Source organism: Acartia tonsa, chromosome 10 (genome assembly GCF_053477335.1).
Source record: "Acartia tonsa isolate MP-2025a chromosome 10, ASM5347733v1, whole genome shotgun sequence".
Classification (NCBI taxonomy): Eukaryota; Metazoa; Arthropoda; class Copepoda; order Calanoida; family Acartiidae; genus Acartia; species Acartia tonsa.
The window spans coordinates 649,926-670,615 of NC_137269.1; the positions used below are offsets into that span (position 1 = coordinate 649,926).

General features: G+C 32.8%; 1 protein-coding gene across 1 annotated transcript in view; it reads right to left on the bottom strand.

Moving 5' to 3' along the window:
• CycT (Cyclin T) overlaps positions 1-20,690 on the bottom strand; it is a 46,204-nt gene that overhangs the window by 10,607 nt on the left and 14,907 nt on the right. The window contains exons 8-21 of the mRNA XM_080174286.1: positions 10,130-10,295; positions 9,651-9,696; positions 9,198-9,292; positions 8,495-8,566; positions 7,439-7,490; positions 7,197-7,292; positions 6,949-7,055; positions 5,785-5,907; positions 5,251-5,302; positions 4,770-4,909; positions 3,444-3,592; positions 2,926-3,116; positions 2,267-2,388; positions 359-540 (exon numbers count right to left, since the gene is read on the bottom strand). Coding sequence (XP_080030412.1) covers positions 359-540; positions 2,267-2,388; positions 2,926-3,116; positions 3,444-3,592; positions 4,770-4,909; positions 5,251-5,302; positions 5,785-5,907; positions 6,949-7,055; positions 7,197-7,292; positions 7,439-7,490; positions 8,495-8,566; positions 9,198-9,292; positions 9,651-9,696; positions 10,130-10,295 — 1,593 coding nt within the window. The remainder of the gene's footprint in view (positions 1-358; positions 541-2,266; positions 2,389-2,925; positions 3,117-3,443; positions 3,593-4,769; positions 4,910-5,250; positions 5,303-5,784; positions 5,908-6,948; positions 7,056-7,196; positions 7,293-7,438; positions 7,491-8,494; positions 8,567-9,197; positions 9,293-9,650; positions 9,697-10,129; positions 10,296-20,690) is intronic.

Below are 20,690 nucleotides of genomic sequence, written 5' to 3' on the forward strand. Positions count from 1 at the left end.
CGGGTTTCAACATCCTGTCAAATGAAAATAAGGAAGTTCTGCCTACCCCTTTTTTCATTGCCTCAAGAAATACACCCCTGACAAAACTCACTGCTTTTATGAATGGAGTAATAATTTTAAAACTAAGTCAATTGTTAACAAAAGTACTAATAGAGTAAATATATTTATGTAGATATATATTAATCGAAAATTATAAATAACTCTAAAGATTGATATTATTGGTTGAAAAAATTGGACACTATTGATTTGGAACCAATCAATCACAACCAAAAGCTTTTTTTCAACGGATAAGAAAAGGTAACATTGGTTACCAGTATATCTGAAAGTCCATTGTCCCCTCCTCCCTCCCTGTAAATACCTGTTTCAGGGTACTAAACCCAAGGATAGCATCCAGAGATTGGTCTTGAGAAGCTGCGGCCAGCTGCTCCACAGCAGAGCCAGGCAAATCCCCGTGATGACGTAACAGCTCCCCGCAGGGCTTTATCAGGCCAAACTGATCGTCAGATGGCAGCTGTTGGTGTGACGGCCGTCCACTTGGATCTAAAAACACATACTTCCATCAAATACAAATTACACATTTCTTGAGACACTGCACTATACTTTTGACTTTACCATCCTCATAAAAAGGCAATTTATTTTTTACCAAAGCTTGAACATAATCTTTTTCTATTTATAATTTTAGTCAATACAAGATCAATTATGTATAGTTATTCTTTTTCTTAACACCTTAAAAAACTTCTTAAAATAAGGGTAAAAGGGGGGGGGGAAATGTGGTGACTCGTGCCACGACATACCAGCAATTTTATTTTGGGTGCTACTCCCTTAGTTTTAGAGATAATTGGGTGAAATCTTTTGGGCTGGGTCACTAATTACCCCAACTAGAGGTATCTTTCAAAAAAAAACGGCGGCGGGTCCGCCGCTCCCGCCGTTCGCCGCCATTTTCCGCCGCCGCCAAAAAAAATTTTTTTATTGCATTTCTCGCCGAATTAGGCAATTTGGAATCATTTGAGACCATGTTATTTTTTTCAAAAATTTTTCCCCTTATAACCAACCCTGCGGGGGGACTTAGTCATTTTTTTTCAAATTCTCGTTTATCAAGGTATATCTTAAATTCAGTGCCTCTCCTAAGCTTTTAAAGATATTGAGACAAAACCTTTTGAGGTAAATCAGTAAAAAATATTTGAATAAAAAATGGCGGCGATACCGCCGCTCCCGCCGTCCACCGCCATTTTCCGCCGCCGCCAAAAATTTTTTTATTGCATTTCTCGCCGAATTAGGCAATTTGGAATCATTTGAGACCATGTTATTTTTTTCAAAAATTTTTCCCCTTATAACCAACCCTGCGGGCGGCGGAAAATGGCGGTGGATGGCGGGAGCGGCGGTATCGCCGCCATTTTTTATTCAAATATTTTTTTGCTGATCTACCTCAAAAGATTTTGTTTCAATATCTTTAAAAGCTTAGGAGAGGCACTGAATTTAAGATATACCTTAATAAACGAGAATTTGAAAAAAATGACCGAGTCCCCCTGCAGGGTTGGTTATAAGGGGAAAAATTTTTGAAAAAAATAACATGGTCTCAAATGATTCCAAATTGCCTAATTCGGCGAGAAATGCAATAAAAAAAATTTTGGCGGCGGCGGCGGAAAATGGCGGTGGACGGCGGGAGCGGCGGTACCGCCGCCATTTTTTATTCAAATATTTTTTACTGATTTACCTCAAAAGGTTTTGTCTCAATATCTTTAAAAGCTTAGGAGAGGCACTGAATTTAAGATATACCTTAATAAACGAGAATTTGAAAAAAATGACTAAGTCCCCCTGCAGGGTTGGTTATAAGGGGAAAAATTTTTGAAAAAAATAACATGGTCTCAAATGATTCCAAATTGCCTAATTCGGCGAGAAATGCAATAAAAAAATTTTTTTTGGCGGCGGCGGAAAATGGCGGCGAACGGCGGGAGCGGCGGACCCGCCGCCGTTTTTTTTGAAAGATACCTCTAGTTGGGGTAATTAGTGACCCAGCCCAAAAGATTTCACCCAATTATCTCTAAAACTAAGGGAGTAGCACCCAAAATAAAATTGCTGGTATGTCGTGGCACGAGTCACCACATTTCCCCCCCCCCCCCCCCTTTGGGAATTTTTTTAATCACGTTTCATAAAATATGGTATTTTAAGATATTATACTTAATAATTTATAAAAGTTAAAAAGGAAGGATTTTTATTTAAGGAAGGGGGTGGCCCGTGGGGGGGGGGAGTGATTAACGTTACTTACCTGTTTGCATCCCTTGTTTGTTATAAGGGGGCGGAGGAGATCCCCTGTCAGGTTTTAATGCTGCGCTACTATTTGCCACTGTAGATGGGGGCCCTTGACTGTTCATATTATTACCATGAAATCTAAAAAAAAGAAATAAAATCATAATGTCAAAGACTAAACAAAAATATTTTTACTATTTTTATATATATACCTATATATATTTATATTACCTAGGTATTATTTATTTTAAAAGTGTGATTTTTTATCCTATAATTCAAGAATATCATTTAAAGTTATTAACTAAAGCAAAAATTAAATACATTATCTTAACAGCTCACAAATCCAATTTCACACAGTCGGACAGACATTTAAACTATAGAGGAGCTTCGACTACAAAAATACATTTAAAAGCTCTTCAAGTTAAGGCAATCAATAACAATAATAGTTATTTCTCGTATCGTATTATAAACGGCTTTCCGCGGATATAGAATGTATAGTTTTTTTTAGCCGGTGCCTCCGGCACCTCGGGGCTAAAAAGACTAGTTTTAATCTTATGATTGTACATTTCTATATTCGTAGAAAACTGGATATAATACGATGCTAGACATAGTTTTTTCGTATGGATGAGAACCGGTTCCTATCCACCGGATTCGAATGAATACGAGAAAATAATTTACCTTGGGGGCATAATAGAGGATGGTTGGATTCCAGGCAAAGTGGGCGGGGGCGGCAAGGTAGGCGGTCCAGGTAACGATGTAGTGGTGCCACTCCCTCCAGAGGAATTGCCCAGCACGGAGTCCATGAAGCTGCCGCTCAGCCTCCCTCCACGGGACGAAGGCTTCTCCGGGGACAGGTCGAAAATTGACTTTTCCTGTTACAGTCAGAAACATTATTTATGGAGAAAATATAGGTAATTTTAATTGGACCTTTAAAAATAGTTTGCAAGGTAGGTATTATTTTTGTTTCGTCTTTAAAGCAAAAAAAATGAGAACAGGAGTGTATATTTTCCAATTTATTTTAAAATCTTTCCCCCGCCTCTCCCTATTTCTTTACCTAAGTAATATATTAAAAAACAGTATATTTCCTAATTTAGAATTCCCCCCTTGGGAGAACAATGGAAAATAAACATCCCTGAAAAAGCATAAAAATAATAAAGCCAAATCAAAGTCCAACAATATTTTCTCCATAGTTTATGTTCCTGATGACCGGCCGCTGCGGCCGTGTTGACCGCCGGCAGCATCTGTTTAGCAGCTTTGGCGGCTGCGCTAGAGGAGCTCGATGACGATTTGTGGTGGGAGGAGGAGTGGTGATGCGATGTTTGGCTACTGCTGCTACCTCCATGACCTACAGTTATGCAAATGATTATCTAATATTATTCTCTTAAAAGGAGATGTTAGAATATGATTTTACAGTCCCTATGAATTCGAGAATCGAAACCGATTAATATCTGCTGGATTAGAAAAGTTTCTGACCCATACTAAAAAAATCATCTATCGGGATTAATCTTATTACTTTTTTATTTTACCATCAGTGGAAAGCTGTCTATAAACGAAACGATAAAAGACTAACTCCATGACTATTTAGGTCCACACACTAAGAAACCATGGCTACACTAGTACATATACACAATGATTTTAAATCATAATCTAGATTCTAGTTATGTACCTACCTACTTATGAATATGCAAAGTATAAATATACTAGAATTTTTAGCTTTCTACAGTGTTTTTTTTTATGAGAACTTTTTTGAAAGCAATTTTACCCCACTTATAGTTATCAGAATTTAATGATTAATGGCTTATTTTCTATGTTTTTTAAGGAAATAAATAAAACAACAAAAAAATATTTCAGTTTTTATTAAAAAAGTACAGTAAAATCTAAATTTCAAAACTTAGGTGTCAACATATAAAAATATTTTCAGCGTATTTTTCTTTAAAAAGTGGATTTTCTGTAGTCGAATTTGGGGGGCCAGTACTCCCTCCCTGGTTGAGATATGACCTTCAAACTTTGATATGTTCTAGTACCTGTCCCTAATAGTATCTGTATACATTTTTAGCTCTATATCTCAACTTTGAATTGTTTAGCAGCCATTCTTGCAAAAGGTTGATAATTTGAGCATAAGAAAAATGCGCTAAAACCATTTTTAGATGTTGACACCTAAGTTTTGAATTTTAGATTTTACTGTACTTTTTAAATAAAAACTGAAATATCTTTTTGTTGTTCTATTAATTGCTTTAAAAAACGAAGACAATAAGCCATTAATCATTAAATTCTGATAACTATAAGAAGGGTAAAATTGCTTTCAAAAAAGTTCTCATAAAAAAATAACACTGTAAGATGTTTATAAATGGCCTTAACATCTGTGCCTCTTTATCATTCATTTCAAGGGACGTCTAAGCTTTTACACCTGAGGGGGTAACATGAGGGAATTCAAAGTTTGAAAGGATAAACCGCACACCTTTACCGCAACCTTGAACTTAAATGTTCATTTCCATCATTTTTTTTCAATCCTATTTGTTTACCTGGGTAGGGTGGTGGTGGAGGCTGTTGTCCCCCCGAGGTCTGGTATCCCGGGGGATGTGGGGCAGATGAACTGGTGTTGTTGGAAGATGAGGTATATGAGGGTGGAGGTTGTTGTTGTTGCTGTGCTTGATTGCTAGAGCCTAGTGTCATTGTACAGTCAACTTTCCATGTTTCTGTGTTGTAATCATATAAATACAAGTAACAGAATGTCTGTGCAACTGTCTGTCTATCTTTATCGAATGCTCTAGCTAACTGCCGAACCGACATGGTTCTCCAAAACGTAAAGCTTCTTCTATGTCCAGTTAAGATTTGCTTTTAATTTTGTAGGAAGGTATCTCCAACCTCCCAATTTTTGAACCCATAATCTACAAGACAGCGAGCGTGTTAACTGTAAAGCTTCAGTCGCGGGAAATTCTTAAGGTTGCCCACCAAAAAAAAATATTATTTAGTGTTCGTTACAGCAAATAGTTGACTATTTTTCCTGTGGCATAGGGTGGAGGTGGTTGGTGGCTTCCACTACTACTTGAAAATCCTAAAAAATAATTATCAGTTAGATAAAAGACAATAAAATTTTACATTTTAACAAGAACAGCTTTATTAGATGGATAAGCTAACAGGGAAAGAGCATTGAAGCTGTTTCAAGAAAATAACCTTATACTACTTTAACCAGCGTTGCGGAGCCGTTTGATTTTGGTGCGGCTCCACGGCTCCTGGCTCCGGCTCCACAACGCTGACTCCAAGACATTTGAGAAGTAAGGACAATTATCTTTTGAGATTTTAAGCTTAGGACAAATAGACCTTACTATTTTATATCAAAATTAACTTTATACAAAGTGTCTCAACAATCAGCCATGTGACGTCATAAAAATGAGGGAGATACGAGGAGAAGTAGGAAAGAAAACCAATAAAAAAGAGATGGATAATTCATCATTTTTATGACGTCACATGGCAGATTCTTTTAGAATAAGGAGTACAAATTACATTATTAACTTGAGCTAACAAATGTAAACAAACCTTGATGTGAAAATCCCCCAGGGGGTACAATTACCCCACCCTGTACAGCTCCCGGAGCCACTTGACCGGGGGGAGCACCTCCCCTTTGCTGTTGCTGCATAGCTTGTTGCTTAGCATATTCACCTGTAAAATATATCAAGAGTAAAAATAAATGGAGGTTTATAAAAAATCTAGTGATCAAAGGAAACTTCCAGCCCCTCCCCCCTCCTTTATTTAAAGTAAACTGAAAATAAAGAGGCGAAATAAATTAAAATAAACGTATGTTATCGATTAACCTTAGGTAGGTTATACTTAGTAACTTAATACAGAGTAGCCCCGCAGGGTTTCGACTCCCGAAAGGTTGATAAAAAAAAGATCTGAAAAGCTCCCTAACTCTATTTATTTCAACATTAAAGGTGGTGGGAGGGTGTTTTTTTGCGGTTGTTTGGTTCATTGAGGGAAATAACCTAATATTTTCTTAGAATTAGATAACATATATCTAACTCTTAAGTTTAGGCTGTACCAGTTAAAATTGAATAATAACTTAAATACCTAAGGGGGGGGGTTTTAATGCAACCATCTCGTAATCAATGTATAAATGGCACTTAGAATTCGAATTTCGATCTGAAATTTTGCATGAGGAACCCTTGGTAGGTCTATTTTCCCTAAATTGATTAAAAAGTTGGAAAAGTAACGGCTATCGGCTGCCGGCTCAGACGTTTAGCTGTTTTGGGGCTTTTTTTAGGGCAAAATTATCGATAAAAACGCCAATAAACTTTTTAAAAATTTCTAGTACCAGCTGTTTAACAGCTAGAATCGACTAAAAAAGGCTGGTAGAAGCTATAAAATACCAAGAGTATCATTTTTAGACCGAATAATTTAAAACTATCATTCAAAAAGTTGATTCCTCCGTAATTGATGATGGATATGCTCTGAAAATAGCCAAAAACCGGCTTAACGGCTGAGCTGCCAGCCGTTACTTTTTCTAACTTTTAATTCGATTTAGGGAAAATAGACCTACCAAGGGTTCCTCATGCAAAATTTCAGATTGAAATTCGAATTCTAAGTGCCATTTATACATTGATTACGAGATGGTTGCATTAAAAAAACCCCCCTTAATAAAGTTTTAAAGAATTTTAATTCACCGCAAAAGTTTTAGTAGCTAATATATATGAAACTACTCACGTTTCTTTTCTTGTTCTCGTCTCGCGGCGTGATCTCGCGCCTCTTGATCTCGCCGACTGGCGGACGAATCTCGTTGTTGCTGCCTTGCGTCCGGGTACTTGCTTCGGCTGAAACAATAATAATTGTAAATAAATGATATTTGATTTCTATAAGATATTTAGTTAGCTGGTAGCTACATATGGTATGCCAATTCTATATCCTCTTATTTAACTGGAGAACCGCAGAGGAATCTATAAATGTTTGGGTACCTGCTACTGTTGCTGGGAGGTGGAACCTTATCCTGTCTGCCAGGTACACTACCAGCACCTCCTCCAGGCATAGACGATGATCCTGGATGTCGACTTCTAAAATTCAAAATAATAATAATTATTTAAGCTTTCCAGAATTGTTTAATAATCCTAATACCCATAACTTGTAACAAAAATGTATAACACCCCTTTTTTTCATAGCCAATGAGAATAGTTTATTATTTAAAAAAAAAGTTTTTTACCTGCTAGGTGGCATGCCAGGCTGGCCAGAACTTCCAGAAGGTGGATGCCCTCCCTACATTTTCAGAATATACATCAATAACGTTATTTTTTCTCTTTCTCAAAAAAAACATAAGAATTATCTATCTTACTATCTACCACCTAGGTACCTTATAGTCAAAAGGAAAAAACGAGGTATCAAAGTACAGATGGGATTATCAAGGTCCTTTGCTCTATTTTCTCGTCGATATAAACGTTTTCAACATTCTGGAATGTAAAGGGGTAGTTTCACGAAATGCATTTGAACTTAATTTAGTGAACCGCATATTTTTTGCTAGTTAATGGGTTAAACTATATTTATATTTTATATGGCATATATTTGAAAGAATTTCAATTTTCTACCACGTAGTTTTGAAAATATCAAGACTTGAAAATCGTCTTTTTGTGATATATGCAATTTAAAAAGACGATTTTCAATATTTTAAAAACTACGTGGTAGAAAATTTAAATTTTTTAATATTAAATTATGAAATTAATAGTTTAATATCTAAAAGAGGAAATAACTGTTATTTAATACCTAGGCTTTCTTTTTTAACGGGTCCACTTTTTATAGAATAATTCCTGTTTTGTTGGTATCAGGCCATCAAAACTGGCATTATTTTTTTGATTTTTTTTCTTTCATTAATGGAAAATTGTGAATGTTGCAATGAATTTGTTTTTCATATGGTTTAGAACCTTTTCTAATCCAGCAAAAAGGGGGAGGGGGGGGCGAAAGTGACACTTTTTGAAACCAAAACTAAAAGTCAAAGGAACTCAACTAAAAAAAGAGTTACAGGTCTGAGATTTTGCATGGCAGTTGCTTTATAGGGGTACAATATGGAACTGTGAAGAAACGGCGTCACAACCGCCGAGAAATGGCAAAAAAAATTCGGCGGGAAACGGCGGTTTTCGGTGGTTCCTTTGTTGACTTTTAGTTTTGGTTTCAAAAAGTGTCACTTTCGCGCCCCCCCCCCCCCCCCTTTTAATCGGTTTCGAAGCCATGCTGGAAATAGGTTCACGGTCATAATGAGGTATATTTTCCTGGCTGCTGCGAGACGACGAGTTGTGACTAGAACCGGAGGAACCAACTTTTCCAGAACTTTGGCTGTAACCTGAAACATTATTACATTAATCAGCGATTTAACACAAAGTGCCTGGCCGATAACACGAGATAAATTCCAAATGATGGGGAGGTTAATTTTTTGTTTGTTTATTTGTTTTACTGTATTTTAACTATTTTCTATCTATATTCTATTTTGGTGTACAACCGAAGATTGCTAGATGCCACTATAACTTATCTATATAAATATCAAGGCTTCGTAGTGCTTTGTCACGTTGACCAAGTTTAAGTCGTTAAAATGTGGTACCTCGAATATATCGATACATTTACGCAACATCATCCTGGTTGTGTGAAAAGTGAATAGATACTTGAGAAGTTTGGATAGATGGCCACACAGACAATCATATAGAATATACTTATTGGTTAGTTCGTTCATCTAGTAAGAGGGGAGGGGATGGGGTAAAGGGGGTTGATAGGGGAAATCGACATTTTAGCTAGCTACATTTTTCACTTTATTAGAGTATACGATAATCTAATGAAAGATCCAAGTAATAATAAATCCAATACACATACACACATGTTGTATTTATACCTGAGAGTAACTGTTGTCTATTATGCCCATCTGCAGGTTGTTGGCTACTGCTGTGCCTGCTATGTGGACACACACACACATGTATTTATACCTGAGGGTAACTGTTGTCTATGATGCCCATCTGCAGGTTGTTGGCTACTGCTGTGCCTGCTATGTGGGTCAACATGGCGGGAATGAGAATCTTGTCTAAAACAAAGAAGAATTATAATCAGGGATGGGGAGAAACTTGGCTGTTTACGGCTACACTAGTCCCCAAAGTTTTATAATGTCGTTTTCTTATTCGTTAGATTAACAACTTAGGGGAACTTTTATTGAATTTTGATTGGTTAGTTCATAAAGGTCAACCACTAATTGTAATCCACAGAAGGGATAATTTTGTGTATCATCATTCATTGGGGATGTACGTTAATTTATCGGCAATTGTCTTATCCCTTTAGATCCTTGATATAAATTACATTTTTAACAATTTTATAAACAATAAGGATAGATGTCGATTTTGGTATTTTATACAATAATCATAATGGCTATGCTATTAAAATTTTACCTAGGGTGTTGTTCTTGAGGGTGCCTACTGCTGCTCGAATGGGACCCTACAGATAAAACATAAATAACATACTAATAAAACGAATTTTGGGGACTTTGGTTAAAAATTGTAAAAACGAAATTTTGTTACTATATATATTCTATTCATAATTTCATATATGTATTCTTTGATCATAATAGTATTGGTTAAATATTTCATACTTGCAGCTACGCCCCTAGAGGCCTCTAGGGGCATGTATAATATCTGTGTTAAGATCAGCTGTTTACCAAAATATATTTTTCGGCTGCTAGTTGGGGTTAGTTATATTATTTTTTTGTGATTTCTCTTGGGAGGTTGGTGGTACTGGTAACCTACCCCAAAATAGCTATTGACCTTCCTATGACCCATGTGTAAAGCTACACTGTCAAGAAGAATCAAACAGACAGATAGAGATACTGTTAATTTATTATATCAATAGATAAATTTTAAAACGTTAATACCTGGCGGCATCGAGCTGCTGCCAGCCAACTGCTTTGCCAGAGTTGAAGGCAGTTGGTTGGAAATTGGCCGCTCTTTACTGGAACGGCTGCTGTCTCTGCTACTGCCGCCGGTTAGTTGGGGTGCTAAGCTCGAGCCTCTGTTCTCTCTTGATGAGGATTGGGCCCTCTGAAATTAAATATACTTAAAATGTATCAACAAAACATTTTTTTTTAACGCCACATCCCTTTGTTTATTTCTTAAACCTAAGATTTAAATTGTTATCATGACTCTTATAATTTTAATGTACACTTTTATCAAATAACTAAGACAAATAAAGATTCAAACAAGGATGACAACATCCATAAGTAGCGAAGCTTGTAAGAAAATAATATAAAAAGAAAGTTGATGTTATAATGATCAATTATATATATATATAAAAAAACAGTAGGAAATACAAGCAGAGTCTAAAGAAAGATTCAAGAAAATGCTAAAAGAACTTTCAATTCTAGAGCACCTCAAATTTTTATAGAACCTTCTAGAAAACTAAATATTTATGTAGAAACTTCTAGAACACCAAATATTTCTATGGTACCTTCTAGAACAATAAATGTTTCATAGAACCTTCTAGAACACTATATATTTCTGTAGAAACTTCTAAAACACAAAATTTTTCCATAGAAACTTTTAAAACACAATTATTTCCATAGAACCTTTTAGAACAACAAATGTTTCAGAGAACCATAAAGCACTAAATATTTCTATATAAACGTCTAGAATATAAAATATTTCCCTATAACCTTAAAAAACAAGAAATGTTTCATGGAACCTCCTAGAACACTGAAGATTTCTATAGAACCAAAAAGGAAATTTAAAAAAATTCATCAAAACTTCTAGAATACCAACGATTTTCATAGAAACTTCTAGAAAATTTTCCACCAATCAAAATTATCCAATTGCCCCTCACCCCCTAACCCCAAAAACTTTTTAAAAAAACTTTCAAAATATCACGAACTTTCTAGAACTTACTATTAAATTTCTATAAATAGAACACATATTATCCCTTTTAATTAGTTCTAATTATATATTTGATTAAGTTATAATCCTATCATACCAATAGTGATCCTTACGTTTACAAATTTATATAAGCAATAAGTGAGTTATATGTGTGTTATATAGTGAATAAAAGTGATTATAGTTGAAGAGGTAAGGTAAGGAATATATAATCGTATATGTATTTAAATATGCTTTATTTAAATTTAGTTGCTTACTTTAAAAAACAAAGCTATTTATATATTTTGAGCGTGACTGTACAACTGAATAGCTCTTACAAAAAGTTTAGGGATGTTAGAATCTTTATGATATTTTATATTGATATCAATATAGGGAGGTTAATATTTAGATAAGTGCTTCTATAATATGCATTAATTATCTATGTAATTTAAGGGCTGATATTTTTTATATACATTGATTAATCAATATTAAACTAATGTTCCGTCTTTTCTTTTGAGCCTTGCTGTTATGGATGTTGTCATTCTTGTTTATTGTGCAAAATTACGTAGTAAGGCTAGTAAATGATCACTTTTATAGAAATATATCTGAAACAATTTTCTTCTAGAAGAAATTTATTCTTTAATTTTCATCCTTATATAACGTTGTAATTTAGACATAAATATAATTTTAGGTTGTAGAAAATATTCCTTACCTATTTAAATAGTTTAATATTGAAACTACACAGTGCAGTGTGGACAATAACAGTGTTTCAACAACTATAGACGATTCTTGTCATTAGTGTTGAACATTGTTGAATATAACTTCTCTATATTAGAGATAGTGTGGACAATAATATTGTTGAATACTGATTTCTCTATATTAGAGATAGTCTGAACATTAACAGCATTTCAACAATTACAGACAATCGAATATTAAATATAATAATTTCTCTATATTAGAGATTTTTGTTAGAAAATTATTCATAGCTTGAACTTTTTACGAGGTAAGAATTTATACACCATATTTTTTTGGGAGGGGAGAATTTGATTAAATCTCGTTTTTGATTAAAATATTTTCTGTTAATCAAAAATTAACTATACTGCAGATCTGCAGAAAGTAAAAATCTAATATATTTTAAGTCTTACATTTATCTCTTATAGCATATCAAAACAAAAACAAAAATATTTATCTCATTGTATCAAAACAATATTTCTTACTAGTCATTTTCATTTCTAGTCTCAAAATGGAGAAAGTAAAAAGCTTGATGATGAAAAACTTTTCTGGTTTACCTGTAATTATTCCATCTTTGGAAACTTTTGGTGATGGTGACTGCTTTTTACGAAGTTTACTTCAACATAAAGTTTTAAGTGGTTATCAAAAACAAAATGAATCCCATTTCCAATATATATTCTCAAATTCATTTATACGAGACGTTGAAAATGAATATAATGTGACATATGAAAATGTTGATTTTGACATTAATAATGAAAGTGAAGAATCTACCAATGAAAGCCCACATAAGTTTTTAAAAATTTTGCGTAAAGCAATAGTTGACAAAGCTAGACACTTTTATACTGATACAGGATTGATGTTAGAAGATGAAAGTGAATGGGAGGAAGCCAAAAAAGACCATACCCATGACTTATTTGATTTAATAGTTCCATTTATGTCCCACATTCTTAAAAGGCATTTTTTAATATTTGATGAAAAAAACAAAAAAATCATACCTCAAAGTGGCAATTCGCTTGTACCTGATGATACTCTAAATGTGACAAATGATGAGCCAATATTACTCGCCAGAATATTAATTGGCCAAGAAAGAGGTGGTTTTCAACAAGATGCTCATTACCAAATCCTTTTATCATCAGACACTAATTTCTGGCATTCATATGCATTAACAAAGTGTCGATTGTTGCAGCAAATAAGTCCCTCCCAGGCAAGAGATAAAATAATATTGGTTTAGTAATAATTTTTTTGGTAGTTGGAAAAAGGAAACATACCATTGATTTTTTTAGATCAGGTTAGGAATAAAGATTTGAAAACCCTATATTTTAGACATAGACGTCCAAGGGAGGGGGAGGTAACGGGGCGATTACCCCCCCCCCCCCCAAACAATTTTTTTTCATTTTACCCTTCCCCCCCCATTTAAAATTTACCCGTACCCTGGGGGTGCCGTAGGCACCCCCAACAATTTAGGTGGGGGTATTTACCCCCCCCAAAATAAAAAATCTCTAATAAAAAAAATTTTTGCAATACTATATATTTAATAAAATTTAAATTACCCCCCCCAAAAATTTTATACCGGGGGTAAATTTTGGGGGGGGTAAACTAAATTTTCCCCTGCCAACAGATTTCAGTTGGGGTAATTACCCCCCAAAAGCAAATTTTACCCCTGGGGTAAAAATTTTGGGGGGGGGGTACAAAAAATTTGCGGCGCGCTTCGCGCGCTATTTTACCCCCCCCAAAAACAAATTACCCCCCCCTCAAAAAATTTTTACCCCCCCCCAAAAAAGAAGCTTGGACGCCCCTGAGTTTAGAGTCCCCCGCAGTGGCCAAAAATTTAAATAAGAAATAAAAGATGGGGTTTCTGTGGTCCAAAAGTAGGTTTGAGTGTAAGTGTCCAATCGTACTTAAGATATAGATTGGTTAAGTTGAAGTGGGAAGGGAGGTTAGAGATCTTTTTGTTTTCCTCTGAAATCTTTTCAGCATTTCATTCAGCGGGTGGGGGGGGAGGGGGGGGGGGGGTTCAACGTGTTTGAATAGAAGGAGAGCAGGGATAAGAAAATTCAAGATTATATTTGTTTTAAATCTTTTTATTAATCAATATCATTTTGTCACCTTTGCAGAATGATTGGGTTGACTTAAACCCACAATTAATTGACAATTCAAGAGATGATTATCAAGGTCTAAAGGCTGATGAAAATACAGAAACCTGTAGGGGTTGTTATGTAAAAATACATAACATTTTAACCCACGTGAAAAAATCAAAAAGATGTGGAGAATATTACTTTTCCCATGAGCTTCATAAAAAAGATTTGATAGTAAATATTGATGACCAAATGAAAACTTATTGTGATAAAAATCTACAGGTGCTATAAAACTTTAATTTAATATACTGGTATTAAGATAGACTTTAGTTAGAAACAGTTTGATTCAAGATTACATAATTCTATCTTGCATTTACTTGTCTATGAATAACTACTTCTTAAAGTAAAATTCTAAAATCATGACAGCAGGAGACATATTAATTTTTGTGCATTGCTTCTGTATATATTACTGAAATCTGTTCTTTTTAAAAAAATATTAATTACTCAAAATTTAATGATTAGATTTGCCATGCTTTTTGATTTTAGATATTATATTTATTCAGTTTTATAGCATATTTTTACATTCAGAATAAAAGGACAAATAAAAATATTGAAACAAATAACGAAGAATCTAGTTATATGAGTCCTATGATAAATATCAACAATGACCAGGAAAACTCTTAATATAATTACAACTTTTTAAGTTTGTCTTTTTGCTTTATGATTTGTATGGCTACAAGGAAAAATAAACACATTATGTGTATCTTATTTATTTCTGTCTTTATGATTTTTTAAAAATTTTAGCCATTTACTCTTTAATTCAATTAGATTGCCAAAACTATCAGATGTGTGATATGTCTGTACAAAAATGGATAGTATTTTTTTTTTAACGGCAAAAGTTTTCATGAAAACTAATCTTGTTTCCATATTCCAGTCGACTAAATTTGTTTAAGAATTATCAAAACTAGCAACATAAATATAAGATAAAAAAAGATTTAAACTAATTCTATAAGTACACTTACATTTAAGAGTAAAATATCTAGGAATTATGCAAGGGTTGTTTTACCAATCAAGCTAAATTATTTTCACATTTCAAATCATCGCCTCCATGCAAATTAAAATATACTGATGAAGAACTTGACAATATCAAAATAAACAATATTAAAAAATCCAAACAGAAATACAAGGAAATTTCTTTTATTTTGTTTTCAATGTAATGATTTCATCCAAAAAGTAGATAAGATAAATCTATTTATAATTTTAGTTCAACTTTACTTTACTAATAAAGTTAACAAACTGATAAAATTTTTGACTGAAAGAAAGCCTTTGATGCCAAATATGAAATATTCCAAAATTTCAAATACACAGTGTGCTAAAGAATAAAAAAGTTTAAGTTAACAATTTAAGTTTTTTTAAATTCTAGCTCAAAATTAGTTCATTGTTAATTTTTGCTTTCTAACTACCTAGATATCAATACATCCAAAAACTTTAATATCAGATTCAATGTTTTTTTAAATGATGATTAGAATTAATTTTAAGTAATAGTGTATATAAACATAGATTCTGTCAAGGATGTCTCAGCTTTTTTGAGGGTGCAAAAGAAGGGATTTCAAAATTTTAAGGGTATTAGGGATTTGTAATTAATTTTAAATGAAGGCCTAATATAATTTTCTCGATGAAAATACTCTAATAATTTACACTTACTGTGCTTTTTTTGATGTAGATATTATCTTTAACTTTAATTGATTTCTAGAAAACTGTAAATTCAAAAAGATTCGTTTTTTTAATAAAAGAAATTTTAGAGAAAAGAAGTAGATTTAAGACTGGAGGAAAAAGAAAGCTTGGTAAAATGTAATGGTTGTAGTAGGTATTTCAAACAGCTTGGTAAACACCTTAACAATAGTTTAGCCTGCAAAGACTTATATTCCAAACAAGATCAAATCAAAGCATTTAAGGATAGTGGGAAGAGAAGAATATCATTGCTTAGAGAGAAAAGAAAAGTAAACAATGAAATAAACTATAGAGAAAAAGAGAATAGTGCCAAGCATAAAAGTAGGTCAAATTTGCGTAGTCAAGATGAACAATTACTTAAAGAGAAAGACAAATTATATCAAGCAAAATGTAGATCAAATAAAAGAATACAAGATGAACAATTGTATATAGAAAAAGAGAAAAAATCTAAAGAAAACAGTAGGTCAAATTTGCGTAGTCAAGATGAAAAATTACTTAAAGAGAAAGACAAAGTATATCAAGCAAATTGTAGATCAAATAAAAGATTACAAGATGAACAATTGTATATAGAAAAAGAGAAAAAATCTAAAGCAAATAGTAGGTCAAATTTGCGTAGTCAAGATGAACAATTAATTAAAGAGAAAGACAAAGTATATCAAGCAAATTGTAGATCAAATAAAAGAAAACAAGATGAACAATTACTTAAAGAGAAAGACAAAGTATATCAAGCAAATTGTAGATCAAATAAAAGAAAACAAGATGAACAATTACTTAAAGAGAAAGACAAAGTATATCAAGCAAATTGTAGATCAAATAAAAGAAAACAAGATGAACAATTACTTAAAGAGAAAGACAAAGTATATCAAGCAAATTGTAGATCAAATAAAAGAAAACAAGACGAACAATTACTTAAAGAGAAAGACAAAGTATATCAAGCAAATTGTAGATCAAATAAAAGAAAACAAGATGAACAATTACTTAAAGAGAAAGACAAAGTATATCAAGCAAATTGTAGATCAAATAAAAGAAAACAAGACGAACAATTGTATATAGAAAAAGAGAAAAAATCTAAAGCAAACAGTAGGTCAAATTTGCGTAGTCAAGATGAACAATCATATAAACAGAAAGAGACAAAATCTAAAGAAAACAGTAGGTCAAATTTGCGTAGTCAAGATGAACAATCATATAAACAGAAAGAGACAAAATCTAAAGAAAACAGTAGGTCAAATTTGCGTAGTCAAGATGAACAATCATATAAACAGAAAGAGACAAAATCTAAAGCAAATAGTAGGTCAAATTTGCGTAGTCAAGATGAACAATCATTTAAACAGAAAGAGACAAAATCTAAAGCAAATAGTAGGTCAAAACTTTCAAAATGTTCTGAATATGAACGTTTCATAGCTTTCAGAAAATCGCTTCAATTTGGAAGAATGCACAAGTGTGAATGTTGTCACAAAAAGTTACATCTTACTGGACTTTTTAAAATAAATGATACTTGGATATCTAATGTTATTGATTTGGATAATTTGAGTGTATGTACTAGTCATCCAGATCCAAATGATTTAAAAGGGAAATATCTATGCAATACTTGTGGACTAAAATTGAAGATTGGAAAGTATCCAGCCACATGTCATAAAAATAAACTTGAACTTGTTGATTTGAAGAACTATCCAGAGTTAATGCTAACAGAGTTAGAAAACTCTTTAATATCACTCAATCTTTTATTTCAAAAATTTGTTATATTGCCTAAGTCAAGAATGAAGGGTTTACGTGGAAAAATTGTAAATGTACCAATTAATACTGAGGATATCAATAGCACTATAAATAGATTACCACGAAACTTGAGTCAAGCCAATGTTTTTACAGTTCCAGAAGCCAATACAGAGTCTGATATCATACCTGTTTCATTTAAACGGAAACTAAGTTATAAACATAGTTATCTCCAGTCATATATTAAAACTTCAAGATTATATAAAGCCATCAAGACCTTTAAAAAACTTGGTAATCCACACTACAGTCAAGTACAAGAGGTTGAGTTAGAAATATTTGAAAAGGATATAAATTCTGAGAATCAATTTACCAGGAATACAATTAATTATATCTATAATACAAAGTAGAACGATGTCTGTCTGTTTGTTTGTCTGTTTGTTTGTCTGTGTGTCTGTTTGTTTGTAGTGAAGGATCTCGCTAACTGCGCTGAAATGATCAGGTTGTCCTTTACATGGTAGCTTCTCATAGGTCCCAGGAAAGTTTATAACTATTTTCTTGGGGGTTGGGACACCCCTAACCCTCCAAAAAAAATTAAAAATACCCACCCCCCCCCAAAAAAAAAAATTTCTTTTTAGATTGATTTTTTAAAATCTAAATTACAAAAAATTGGTTTGAAAAAACCTCTTGGGGCAAAGCCCCTAGAGGCTAGGGGCGAAACCGCTAGTCCTTATAAAAAGTAACAAGATGTCTGTTTGTACTAAAGGATTTCACTAGTATGGTTCTCCTTTACATGGTAGCTTCTCATAGGTCCTGGGCAGGTTTATGTATATTTTGGGGGAGGATACAACCACCCTCCTAAGTGAAAATGTCCCTAGAAAAAAATTATCTCCCCCCCTTCAAAAAAGAGATAATATTTTTTAAATTGTAAATTTCAAAATAAATTCTTTACTTTGATTTTTAAATCTAAAATTAAAAAAATAAATAGATCTCTAGGGTCATAGCTGCTAGTTTAAAATAAAACATTGTTTCCATAACATTTGTTGTTTTATATAAATAAGTTAATTGAAATATCATCAGTAGTGATGATGACTCTGATATTGACCCTGATTTTAAGCCTGACCATGAAATTTCATCTGATACAACCTCTGAAAATTCTGAAATTGCCGACATTGAACTAAGAAATTTAGATATTCAAGAAAATTATGATGCAATAGGTAAATTATTATTAATTAAGTAAATTGATATAAAAAATACTTTACACCTAATAGATTTTGGTTTGGTTGATAATCAAGCTTTTAAAAAAATCTAAAGTAAAACTACATTACTTCACTTTTGTAGCTATATATTTTAAGAATAATATATAAAATGTAGGGTATAGATCAATTTAATTATCTGATATCTTAAAATTTAATAGGCCAGTGGAATTTTCAAAGTGATGAATCAACTTTCATGATTGATGATTATCCTGAGTCTAGAGTTAATACTGAGTCTTCAAACAATCGGATTATTTCCTTTGCTCCAGGGGAAGGCAAAGTACCTACAAATATTTTATATGAGAAAGATTGGGAATCTAAAACTTTTGCAAACTTATTTCCTGATGGTAAAAATAGTTTACATGAAGAACGTCAGATTAAACTTACAGATCAACAGTACTTCGTACAGCGAATACTGAACATAGATCCACGCTTTGCTACCAACAGCCAATATTTATTTGCTGCAACATGCTTTGTAGAACAGCTTCAACTTCAGCGCAATATTCATATTTCATTTTTACGTGGTAAAAAGAAAGTTAATTCAGATAACATTGCCACTTACCATCTTGAAGATCATTATAGTGTATTAGAGAATATAAAAAATACCCCTCGTTATTGGAAGAAAATGAGGAATGTTCAATATATAAAATAAAAAAATACATTACTTAGGTTTCATTAAAGTATTAAAAAGCATTAAAATATAATTTCAAGTTGTCACTGTAGTAGCATGTATGTTTTTCTGTCAATATGAGATTTTGCATGACTTTGCCATTTTTAATTTCATTTTGAATCTTGATTGTTCTTTGGTTAAAAACTTATTAAAATAATTTCTAATGCCGTAATGTTAATGCTGAAGGTTAAGGCATAGGAAAAAAACACCTCACTTCCTTTTATTTTTAATTTATCCTATTATATAAAGTAGTAAGCGTTTTTTGTCTGTCCTTAAGGATCTTGCTAACCGCTGAACCGATATTGTTCTCCTTTACAGTAAAGCTTCTTAAAGGTCCTGGGAAGGTTTTAAACTATTTTTGGGGAGAGTGTCTTCACCCCCTCCCCCAAAAAATATTTTTTTACTCTTTTGAAACTCAAATTTAAAATGGGATGAGGTCGACTTTTCCCCCCTACTACCTTAAATGCCCCTAGAGGCTTCTAGGGGCGTAGCCGCTAGTTTCAATTAAAGGGGTAAGGGTCTGTTCATGGAGAGTATTCTTTTTTTTCATTTAAAAAGCTATCACATAAAACCTAATTATATTTTAAATATTTTATATTGCATATATCAAAGGTTAGAGCTGATGGGTAGACTCGAGAATCATGGACCTTTCCATTTTTTTTTTACTTTAAGCAGCGCAGATTCCCTTTTTTATGAAAATTTTACATCACATCTTGAAGATTATGATGTTCAATATAAGCTCAATCTTGGAAAGGAGTTTGTCTATGTGAATGACCAGTTATTAGAAGACTTTATAACCAGTAATTTTGACAAATATGAGTTAATCCAAAAAAATGTGGTAACAACCACCATAAATTTTCAACATCGTCTGAAGAATTTCATCAAATTCATAGTAATGGCTCCAAGTAGTCCATTAAAGATTAAATACTATGGGTACAAGGTAATCACTTTTTAATTGTGAAAATCAATCTTTCATATTTTATTCAAAGTTTCTAATGTAAAGTATACTTTTTTAATAGCATAGTGTTTTGGTTGTACTCAAAAAACGCCCATCTACAAAAATGCCACTCATGGAAATTGCCTAATACACATTTTACTTAAAACAATTAATTGATTAAGATGAATAAATATATTCCCTACTATTTATTTTAAAGGTTTTTATCTTTTCCACCAATAAACTTTTCACTACCCATTTATGTAAACTCTTTTCTTTTTGCTTAATTTAAAGTATATTTAAATGTAAACTTAATTTATAATCGTCTATATTAAGGGGGGGGGGGGAAGTTCTGACACATTTGCGTAAACGGTGAGTATAGGCTTTATCTTTAGACTGAGAGGATAGGTTATTAGGGATAAAATCATTCTTATATGATGAATTTCCCCCAGATTTAAGATTTTTTGGATAGGCCTCCAGGTTCCG